The following is a 12,322-nucleotide window of genomic DNA, read 5'->3' on the forward strand; positions in this document are numbered from 1 at the left end:
ACTTAATTTCATCATTCCAGTAAGTCTCTCTGTAGGTATAACGCACAAACAAAAACATACAAAAGAGAACTTCAACTCTCAAAAAGTTTTCATCAAATGAGGAAGGCAAATAAATACATGTGAAAAAATGTAGAAGAAATTAAAACAAAGGGTCTGAAAGAATAAAAGAATGTTACAAAATGCACAGGCCCAGCTGCCAGGCCTAATTGCCTGTTTTAGCTCAACTCCCCAGGCTCCCCCCCCCACTAGAGATAGGAGCAGAGGGAAAGACGCCCTCCCTGAGGAGGTTCCAGGAGATAGCCCCAACAAAGGGCAGGCTTCAATCAACCATTGAGATAAACAGGTTGTAAAAACACCAAGCAGGAGTGCCTTATCCCTATCAAGACACAAACCAGACCCCTTTGGAATTCCTTTGTTCTCCTCTTACCCTCCTGCATGCCACCCCTCCCTGATGTGTGATTTTTGCATATAAAAAGATGAAAAACCCCTGACTGGGCGCCCATCTCCTCTGCTCCTGCGTGAGTATGAGCTGAGCCCCAGCGCGCTCTGGAATAAAACCTCTTGCAGTTTGCATCAAGGGACGTCTCCTGCGGTTGATTGGGGTCGCCGTCGGTCGGTGGGACGGAGTGGGTTCCCTCTCCGGGGTTCTCACAGGTCAAGGTTGGGAAGGGGAGTGGAGGAGGGATGGGGGTGGTGTTACAAACTTGTATTTCCTAATTCAATTGCTCTTAATTTTTATAAATTCACAAACTATGTAAACTTGGGTCAAAGAATAACCATGTGGTTTTTGTATAGTGTAGACTATGAATGAAATTCCGTAAGCTGGCAGTGGTCACTGGGTAAACCTGTTCTCATAGGTGAAGGGTAGCGGAATATGCTTCCCCCAGATATCTCTGTGGTATATTATCTTGAGTTGTAGGCACCAGAAAAACATCAATTTCAGGGAGATGCCATCTCTAAACTTTCCTATCTGCCTAAAGATAAATCCTCCAAAAGAGGAGAATTTACATTAGAAAAGAAGATTTAGAAAAGTCTTCTTCCATAAATTTCCATATATTCCCTCTTTATGAATTTCATCAACCAGGGAAGACTGACTCTTGTCACAGAAGAGATTAGACGTCAAAACCACACCCAGACAAACTTTGTTGCAAACTTCATACCTCCCATCTATTATTCACAGACTCATTCATCTTTCCTCAAAATCATCTATTATCCCTCTCCCCTTTCCATATTAAGATGGGATTTAAGCCTGAATTCTAAGTCACCTTGGGGAGTTATTCATTTTCCACTGGGTATCTCAGATTCTGATGAGAAATACATGTAAAAAATTTGTTTGTTTTTATCTTGTTAATCTGTCTTCCCTCGAGAACAGTGGACCGAACTGAAGAAGAGGAATCCTGTTTTTTAACTTTTTCGAATTTTCATGGTGTGAGTACCCCCAAGGTACTAGTAGCTGACTTCAAGGTATCAACAAAAATCCTGAAAATTTAACGATGGGCTTTTATCACCTGGTCTGAGCCAGTTCTAGGTCACTGCTAGTTAAGAGACTATATTTTTAGAAGCTTATCGGGCTTCATTTCCCATCTTTGTAAAAGTAGATGGATGATAATATATATCTTAAAGGATTGCCATGGAAAATAAATAAAATAACAAGCAAAACAGACTGCTACACAGTAGCCCTTTTCTAAGTCTTCTTTTCTAATGTAAATCTAATGCTAAAACTCCTTTCACAGGGCATGTGGCTTACAACACAATTTTAAAACTAATATTTCAATTACCGTATTAACTGAGATGAAGGAAGAGGACTTCCTTTGGAAATAAACATAAACTATAAGATCTAAGGAGGAAGAGAAGGGCAATTGTTAGTTATTATTATTCATATTATTATTAGATAGCCTGCAGCTTGGCTCCACCGACTCCCAATATAAATGCTAAAGACAAAAATCATTATCATTAAATGGTAGTTAAAGGCAGATACTTGGATCCTTTTTTATTTTAATCACACAGAGCTCCATGGCCTTCGCTGATAGCACCATACATCTTATTACATTTAGGTAGTAAAATTCTATGTTCTGCCTCAGAGAATTTATAACACAGAATATTATGCCACCTACTTCTCACTCCGGTAGACACTGTGGTAGGGGTAATAATCTTTAAGGATATGTTTCTCCCTGCAATGCTTTTGGCATTTCTGTCCCTTTAAAATATCACACATAGAGTCTGCTTCTTCATTTTGTCAGGCCACTAGCCTGGGGTAGTAAAAATGTACTTAGAAAGTGTTACCCAAATAAACTCAAAGCAAAGTGGTCTGTCATTAGGAAGAATTGATGTAGATTACAGTGCACTTATAAACATTCTATTAAAGTTAAGAAAAATATTATATTGCTCTCATTCAAAACTGTTTAAAATAGTTGCAGCATAGTTGCAATCTTCATTTACAAATGCTGGGAAGAAAGAGAGAATGGGAGAGAATTAACCAGTGTAGAAGGCAGTTAGACAGGCATGAGCAGATTAGGAACAATGGGCCAGGTACTGAAGTCACCTGGTGGAAAGACCTGGGTAGCTAGCAAGGGGCAAAGGTAGGCTGGAACCTTGCCCCTAGGGTGACCTTTCTTCCCTAAGCATAGCAAATTGCTGCTGGTCCTGCAGTGTAGACCCCCTGTAACAGGGTATTAAGAAGCTAGGAAAACTCCTAAGCAAGTGGAATAGGGAAGCTGACACAAGAAAATGAAACAAGGCCAAACAGTTTGGGCAGCTTGCAGCCAATTTGCAGCAAAACCTTATCTTGACAACAAATGGCTAATACCTCTCCTCACTAACCAAAGATTGAAGGAAAAGAGGGGGAGTTTTAATGCCTTGTATCCCTAACCAGAGAATACATAGCATAAATCACCCTGGAACTGCCAAGGCAGGAGGGGGGTGGGCTGGGGGGGAGGCAAGAAGGGAGAGTTTATCTCACCCACTAAACAAAGAAGTCAGCCATTTGGGGAAGTTTAAACAGAGAAGCCAGCAGTCTCAGAGCTTGTCAAGATCAATTCACCAAACACTTCTCATAAATTCTGAGAAGCCATAAACAAAGTAACAGGGAGACTTTGAGATCTAGTCTGTACCAAGATATCCGGCAGAGGAATTTAAAAACCTATGGACAGAAAAATATAAAAAGCCAAACCTCTACCAGGCAGCGCTTCTCAAACTAGTGGGGAAGTCTGTCTGTGCTTCATAAACCAGACATATTTTGATGTATTTGCTTGCTTTTCTTCTTTAATAAATTTACTTGCTTTATTTCAGTAATAAATTTGCTTTACTACAATGCCACCCTCAGGGGGTCACTCGTTTTGAATTCTTTCTCATCAGCATGACAAGAACAGGGTACAGCCCTTTCCCTTCCCTTCGCCTCCAGGGGCTGTCCAAACACCCTTTTCTGGTGTTTCAGGTGCCTACAGCACCCTGACCTTTCATATTGCTGGTCATTCGGTTTGGACCCTCCCCTGACATTTCCTCCCCTGGCATGAATGGGGTATTCTGTGAGATGTACATGAAGCAATATTTGCTCATGAAATTAGATTTCAGGATATCAGATATAATTAGGATCTTAATAGATATGTAGACCCTCTTTGAAATAGGACTATGCTTTAATTATCCTGAAAAATGAAAAGTGGCCCTGCTTTGAACAGCTCTCCCCTCAATAAATATGAATTTGCAGTCTTCATGATATCACAAATCTTTGTTCCCTTGTGACCCAATTGCTGATCTCTCACACTGAAATCAGGAAATCTTTGTAACATGTTACACTATGCACTCTCTTATTCATGCTGAAGGCTGGCAGATTACGCCGCACTAAAATTTTCCTCTTTGGCATGGGATTCCTTTGAGCTGAAGGCACTTGAAAAACAGCAAGTGCATGGAGAGGCTGTGTCTGAACTCCCCTTAACCTGCCTGAAAACAGATCTTCCAAAAGAAACTCAACTGCCATAAATCCCCTCCCAGGAGTTTCATCAACCAGGGAAAATGGGCTCTTGTCACAGGACAGAGAGTAGAAGTCAACACCACACCCAGAAAAACGGTCACAAACTATCACACCTCCCATCTCTTCTTCCAAGGGCTCATTTGTCTTTTCTAAAAATTATTTACTCTCCCCAATGTGGCCTATATCTCCCTACTTTTCCCCTGTTGAGATAATATGTAAGTTCTCTAATTGCATCGCTTTTTTATTGATTTAAAAAAAAATAGAGTGAGCAAGCGAGAGAGGTGGATTTGTTGTCCCACTTACTTATGCATTCATTGGCTGATTCTTACATGTGCTCTGACTGGGGATCAAACCCACACCTGGGTATATTGGGACAATGCTCTAACCAACTCTGGCCAGGGCTGCATCGCTTTTTGGGGTTGTGCATGAAAAAACCTGACAAGCTCAGGGGAGGCCTGCATGGTGCTCTTACAAACTCAAAGGCCCAAAGTAATTATATCAGCATGTCTGAAGTTAAAATTTCCTAACTAAAAGCTAGTCACAGCAGTTAGTCATGTCCTAAGCTGGTATCTTCTGGACAAAGGCCCATCTTTAACGAAGCCTGTCTATTATCTTTTTGCATCTGTGATAACATACCTTTAGAATGTCAGAGTAACCCCCAGTTTTCTTCAGACCCCTCAGGACACAATCTCCCACCAGGGTACAAGACCAAGAAACCCCTCATTATTATCTTGTTCTCCATATACCATCTCAGGGTTCTGTAAATGTTAATTGTTAACTATCCTATACCTGCAAATATAAAAGGAAAGGATGTCTATCCATTTACTTTTTATCTAGCCTTAGAGATTTCCCCACTTTGCTTTCTCCTGCCTCCCTAGTCTACCACCAATAAATTTCATGTAACCCCCTTACACATCCTCCTTTAATTTTAATGCATAAATGAAGGTGCAAAACTGCCATTTGCTAGACCATTTTCTCAATCCTTTGAGATTTTGCTTCCCAGCAACTGTTGCCAATTTGGCTCAAATAAACTCATAAAAATTCTCTACAGGTTTGATCCTGCCTGGGTGGCTCAGATGGTTGGAGCCTTGTCCCATACACCCAAAGGTTGTGGGTTCAATTCATACAAAAAGCAACCGATTGTTAGTTCCCTTCTAGCTGAACTTTACCAGTATGATTATTATCCCCTACTATTCTCCTTTAAATAATCTAGGCCATTAGTAAATATTTAATATAAAATGTTCTAAAAATTCTTTAAGCTTATTGCCTATCCATTTTAGCAGACCAACAGGGTCCAAGCATATTGATCTTATTGGTTCTTACTGTTATAAGTCCATTTTGCTGATAATAATTATATATCAAATGGGTCAAATCACCCTAAATGTTTTCTATTTTGGAATCCTATATAATAAAAGGCTAATATGCAAATTGACCGAACAATAGGACAATGGGTCACTATGATGTGCACTGACCACCAGGGGGCAGATGCTCAATGTAGGAGCTGCCCCCTGGTGGTCAGTGTGCTCCTACAGAGGGGGTGCTGCTCAGCCAGAAGCCAGGGCTCATGGCTGGCATGGCAGCACTAAGGATGTCTGATTGACGGCTCCTAAACTGAGAGAGGGCACTCCCCCCCAGATTGAGGGACTCCCCCCCACCCCCGTGCATGAATTTCATGCACTGCAGAGGCGGGGAAGGTGTCCCTCAGCCCGGCCTGCACCCTCTCCATTCTGGGACCCCTCGGGGGATGTTCAACTGCTAAACCGGCAGTCGACATCCTTCTCACAATCTGGGACTGCTGGCTCCTAACCGCTCGCCTGCCTACCTGCCTGATCGCCTCTAACTGCATTCTCTTGCTGGCCTGATCACCCCCTAACTGCTCTCCCCTGTTGGCCTGATTGCCCCCTAACTGCTTGCTCCCCTGTGTCAGCCTGATCACCCCTAACTGCCTCTGCCTCAGCCCCTGCCACTGTGGATTTGTCTGGAAGGAAGTCAGACGTCCAGAAGATGTCTGGTCATCTGGCCTAATTAGCATATTACCCTTTTATTAGTATAGATTGTCACTTCACAAAACAAATGCATTCTCCAAAGTAAATGTTATTAATATAATTTAGAAATTGCAAAGTTGAAAATGATATTGGGAAATAACAATAATAAGAATTAAAAAACAAAACAAAAGGTAAGTAGTTTATTTTCAGTTTTGTCTTGAATATCTGGAAGTTTTAGAAGAAATCAGCTGGATACTGAAATATTTCAAGGATGCTTCTATTCTTGACCTTTCCTTAGCATAAGAATCAAAGACAGTACCATATAAATTATAAGATCAGGCTACATTATGCCCAGTGATGGTTTATTTTGTAGTTAGGTAGGTAGTATGCCTGTAATAGGCCATAAAAGATGAAGTCATGGAAAATGACGACCATGAGCCAAATGGCATTTCCTACCTTACAGGTCATGGATGCCCAGTCAAAGACTTGGTCTCATTATCCCAGAGCAATATTTCAGTGAAAGCACTCTCATTTTTATGTTACCATTAAGATTATAAATTGTTAATATTATTTTTTCCTGTTAAGCAACTTCAATGTACAACAACCCACTGGAGTGGCATGAAGATTACTTTAAGCCGAAGCATGTGAACAAACAGTAGTCAAATAAAGAAACAGTATCTAGACTTAAGCAGAGCCTCCCAAATATACAGCTGCCATTGAACCCCTCATAGAGAGGGTGGCACTGTCCAGGGCGGGGGTGCAAATTCAGTTCCCATCAATCTCCCTCTTGGGGAGCTCCCAGCTAGGAAGGGCACTGCACATTATCATCAGGAGGAAAAGGCCTGTGGAGCCTTCCCTACTTTCCCATGAAGCCCCAAAACTATGTCCTTTTGCTCATCTGGTATTTAAGCTGTACTCCTGGCTGCTCAGGGAATCACTCTTCGGACAGTGCTTCTGCGAGCACGTGAAATACACTCTTCTCCAGTTAATCTGGAGGCTGTTCACTAGTCAAGAGGCCCCCAATGAAAAGCTTTGCTCCCAACAGAACCTCAGCATGGGATTTTAAACTAAATATTTAGGAGCAAATAAATAATGAACACTTTTGAGATTGAAGTTGGGGAGTGGGGTAGGAGGACACAGGAGTGCAATCCTGCACGTCAAACACGACCCAACCGACATCCGTGGGCAGGCAGAGCCATGGTGTTCACATGGCCACCTCCACTTAAAGCACAAATACCGAAATAAACAAAGACAAAACAAAACAAACTAGCTACCTAATCTTTTCCTCAGAAGAAATATTTTTTTTATTTAGTTTGAATTGCTTGAAGCATTAAAATGTACCTCCTTTCTGAATCATCTAATGAAAATTAGATAAGAGGTTTTAAGGTTATGTAATATTCTATTGTCACGGGGTAAAATGTATAGTTAAAAGGTAACAATAGAAGGGTAAGTATTATGCAGAGACACTTTCCTGAAATATAACTTCAAGTCTTGAAAATAACCAACCAGTCCCTTAATGAAGTATGATAATCATGAGGATATGAATAGGATAGCAAGACAGCATTTTTTAAAATGCCTTGAGGATAAAAATGCACAGCCTAGCTGATTGACTATCCAAGAGGCAAGGACATCCTCTGAAGTTCAAATTCATTCAATTTAATTCTCTGCTCTCTTTTACATTAAAGCCAAAAATGAATATTAATCATTTTTATTAACTCTGACCCTCATTTTTAAAATACTAAAACCTGCTAATGCAAAATGCTTCTACATGTAGTGATATGTATTTTCCAATGTGTACATAAAGGTTATGCAGATAAAGTTATAACATGCTTAATAAATTATATAAACCTTATAATTTTTTTGCAATAAGTTGTGAATTTATATTTCTAACCACTAAAATTAAAAACTTTGCAGTGTTCTCCAATAGTTGTGGAAGTGATCATTTGCACACTCAGTGTAAACTAACTTAGCAGGACAGATACTACTCCCAATGTGAAAGACCAAAGACATAGAGAATAATGGAAATGGAGCAGACACTGAGTTTCTATAAGAGCCAAATGTCTTGCCTTTCGAGTTCTTACATGGCTTGGTTTCATCCTCCTGAATTGTTTGTTTCTAACCTTCAAGCTTGGCTCCCTCTTCATAACTACTTTTTTAGATTCTAAGAATCAGAAAATGTTTTAAAAATATTTCTACTAATTTTTAATATTTTAAATATGTAAATAACTAAATAATATAAAATTTTTAAATAGTTAAAAACATTTTGAAGACATTTCTAGTTTCAGCTTTATCGGTAGTTACCGGGTGTTAGGATCACCAAAGGAGGAATGCACAAGGCCGACGGGGGTAAAGAAATGAATTTATTAGGTCATCTGGGAAACCAGATGGGATGAGCCCCCCAAATGGCACCAGCACCTAGGTACAGGGAGTCAGAGATTTTAAAGATTCTAGGCGGGCTTTTTCTGGGCAGAGAATTCTCTGGGTGGGTCTGGAGGAGAAAAATAATGGTCTTAGCAAGTGGAATGTGGTCTAAGTGAAAGGGAATGTCAGTTGTGAAGTAGTCTAAAGGCAGTTCCCAGAGTGGGAGGGGTATCAATTCAATTATTTGGATTCAGTTGTTCGATCAGACCTAACACGGGGGAACGATAAGAAGTGGATAAGGTTAGGGATTTAGAATATCGCTGAGAATATGAAACTGATGAAAATAGATATCCTTAAACTGCCTATTAATGCAATGGATTTTCAGGAGGGAAAATCAGTATGCTTGAGAAGGTTGGGATTAAAGAGGATAAGCATTCAGGTAAACAGAATGTGTGAAAAGTTTCATAGGCAGAAAAGTAAAAGTAGAACAGAAGCAATGGAGAGAAGAGATCCTGATTTAAGACCCCTGCATGGTAGCAGGGAAGTTGCTTAGCTCAGCCCAAGAGGAGTATCTTCTTAATAATCGTGTTCAGTTTGGGGAGGAAAGTGCCTTCTGCTCTACTTAACCTAATCCTCTTCCCAACAATTTTTATTTCCTTATTTATAAAAATTACTGTGATAGAGGTTAGCCAAGAACAAATCATAAAATTACTAAATTAAATCCCAAAAGTTAACTCCCTTGTTAGTCATCCTATATAATTAAGGGTAATATGCAAATTGACTGAACAGTGGAACAGAATGCCCATGGCCCCTCACCCTGGCTGGACCTGCCTCCGAGTGGGCAGCCCCCACCCTGATTGGAGCTGGCCAGCAAACCACCCGCGGCCCCTCGCCTCAGCCGGCCTGCCCCCGATGGTCCCCATGAGGTTGGCCGGCTGGACCCCACCAGTACATGAATTCTTGCACCAGGCCTCTAGTTAAGAATAATTACATATGTTTTAAATGTGAAAACTCAGGAAAGGGATTTAAATTTTTTAATATTTTTAAAATTTTACTCTTGAGTCTGCCAGTAACTTGCCCTGCAACCTTATTTGCTGATCCTCAGTTATTTCATCAATAAAATAAAGTATCAAATGACATGATCACTAAGCTTCCTTTCTACCCTAAAATGCTATTAAACACCTTTCCAAACATTAAACAATCTAGTGTGATTTTTTAAATTCTTCTGTGAGATACTGAATGACAACTTTTGAAAAAAAATACTTACATTTTGGCCCACTTATCTAGTTCTTCTTCCAGATATGTTTTAACCATTTTTGGTTGAAGGCCAAGAGAATGTCCCAAGAAATAGATGGCGTTTTCATCCTTATTCACTAATGATAAGTCAACTGGAATAGAAGAAAATGTATAAAATGTTTATTCAATTAATTCATATTCTTCCATTTGGCATTGCTAATCCAGTGCAAACAATAAATAAGATTAACTTCAAGAAGGATAATAAATAATAGCCAGTTTGCCTTAGTGCATAGAATATCCCTGAAGTATCAGGGATTTGATTCTGGTCAAGGGCACATACCTAGATAGTAGGCTCAATACCCAGCTCTGGTTGGGGCTTATGCAGGACAACCAATTAATGTCTCTCTCACATCAACATTTCTCTCTGTCTCTCTCCCTCCTCCCCACTCTAAAAATCAATAGAAAAATATCCTTTGGTGAGGATTAACAAAAATAAACAAACACACAAATAAATAACCTCAATTCCTCCCAAGGATTACATCAGATTCTGTAAAAAATAATTTTTTCCATCTATATTTTAAAATAATTACTCCTATAGAATCATTTCTTGAGGTCTTTCATATATATTTTGCTCCATGAGAAAGTCTAAATTATCAATTACTTCCAATCATAAATACAAAGAGAAATTAGAAAAGATTTAAAAACAGTATTTTTAGAGGAATTATATCAGCCTCTCCAGTCAGAGTGAAAAGTTAACAGAATTCAGGCAAGTACTAACCCTCTGAATTGATTGATGTTGTAGATATGCCAAATTAAAAAAAAGTCTAAATGATTATATATATTATATATAATATATTATATATAAAATAGATATATTGTTACATTTTTTCATTCTCTGTATCTATACACATATATTAGTACATATATAGGCAAAGATTGTTCTCTATATCTACTTCTTATTCAAATAAATCAGAACTTTAGTGATTTGTCTGTATTATAAGTTTCCCTTGACTGCAACAAATGCAGTTTCACAAGCAAACTAATCCATGTGCTTAAAGCAGTGGTCGACAAACTCATTAGTCAACAGAGCCAAATATCAACAGTACAACGATTGAAATTTCTTTTGAGAGCCAATTTATTTTTATTTTTATTTTTTTTATTGCTTAAAGTATTACAAAGGGTATTACATATGTATCCTTTTTTCCCCCCCGCCCTTGACAGTCCCCTAGCCTCCCCTATCCCCAGTGTCTTATGTCCATTGGTTATGCTTATATGCATGCATACAAGTCCTTTGGTTGATCTCTTACCTCCCTCCCTATATAGGTAGGTACATTGTTATTAACTTAATTAGAGTACTCCTAAGCTGGCCTTTGCTAAAAACGTCCTCAATCTGATTGAGGTACATTCGCTGAGGTCAACCCCTTCCAACTCTCCCATCCACACTCGTCTTGTATACTTGTTTCGTTCATCCTCTCTATATGTCCAAACCATCTCAACATACCTTTCTCAATCCTCGACACTACATCTTCTATCACTCCACAATGTTCCCTGTATGTGCATGCCCGCACGTAGTATTTTGTGGAAGAGCCACACTCAAGGGGCCAAAGAGCCGCATGTGGCTCGTGAGCCGCAGTTTGCTGACCACTGGCTTAAACTATAGCCTAGAAATGCACGAGTTTGTAATTGTGTTCTACTAAATGTTTTCTTAATTCTATGGGGAAATAAGGTACCTTCTGGCTAATATTTCTTTTGCATCATTTGCCAATATATTTGTCTTTACTTTAGAATACCCAATTAAACCTCTCCAGACTTCTTACGACATATCATCTATTTAATACTGATCACTTTTATAGATACTGTGCCTCTTTTCCACAGTCACCTCTTAAGCCTGACCCAGTAAAAAAGCTGTAAATATTGTTCACACATTTAAATTGTATTCATTAGCAGTACTTTGTTGACCTAGAGAACAAATATTGAAATAATTTATTTATAATTCAAGGGTTTAAATTGGTGTATCATGGGTCAAATTTCAACTAAGCACTCAAATAAGTACATAATAAAGACAGAACATGTCCTGTGTTTGTCAGCCCCATCAATGATCAAAGATGAGGAGGCAACAACTCAGATTTCTGTCACCATTCCATTATTTTTGTTCTTTCATTGCTGATTCTTTTACAGACAAATAGGTAGTGGGCTTTTATTTAGAAAGCATTTTTAAAGTGTGCTCAATGTGAAAGAAATACAGAATTATAAACTAAATCATCTTGACTAGTGCCAACCCAAAATATGTTTCATTATGTATTAGCTTTATTTTTCTCACACCTTTGCTCTTCAAACAAATTTTACTAAAAACTCATTCATCCACCTATGTGATATCTCCTGCAGGTACAACACTTGTAGTTATTACAGATTGTTTTCTCTCTCTCTTTCTCTCTCTCTCATAGCACTGCCAGAATGGCTTGTTTTCTTAGAGAAAAGAGAAAATAAAGTTAGCAATGTAGTGAAGTGAGGATAGTTGGCACCTGATGTTGGAAAGAACAACCTCCCACCATAATACAGATCTACTGTACAACCACACCTCTCTCCCACTGTCCCATCAGTAACTGTAAGAAACAAAAGCTATGATAGCTTGATAAGGGAGGAGATATAGAAAACAAGTGATAGCAATAAAGAATCTTTGAGAGGGAACCAAGATGGCGGCATAGGTAAACACCTGTACTTGCTGCCTCACACAACCACATCAAAACTACAGCTAAAAGACAAAATGGATATC

General features: G+C 39.1%; 1 protein-coding gene across 3 annotated transcripts in view; it reads right to left on the reverse strand.

Moving 5' to 3' along the window:
- KYNU (kynureninase) overlaps nucleotides 1-12,322 on the reverse strand; it is a 107,203-nt gene that overhangs the window by 73,857 nt on the left and 21,024 nt on the right. For 2 of the 3 annotated variants that reach the window (XM_036320768.1, XM_036320769.1), the window contains one exon: nucleotides 9,581-9,701. In XM_036320768.1, the coding sequence (XP_036176661.1) occupies nucleotides 9,581-9,701 (121 nt within the window). Of the gene's footprint in view, nucleotides 1-1,778; nucleotides 1,838-9,580; nucleotides 9,702-12,322 lie in introns of those variants that run through there. The other variant, XM_036320770.1, reaches the window with a different exon arrangement.

The sequence above is a fragment of the Myotis myotis genome, unplaced genomic scaffold, assembly GCF_014108235.1.
Source record: "Myotis myotis isolate mMyoMyo1 unplaced genomic scaffold, mMyoMyo1.p scaffold_m19_p_8, whole genome shotgun sequence".
Taxonomy (NCBI): domain Eukaryota; kingdom Metazoa; phylum Chordata; class Mammalia; order Chiroptera; family Vespertilionidae; genus Myotis; species Myotis myotis.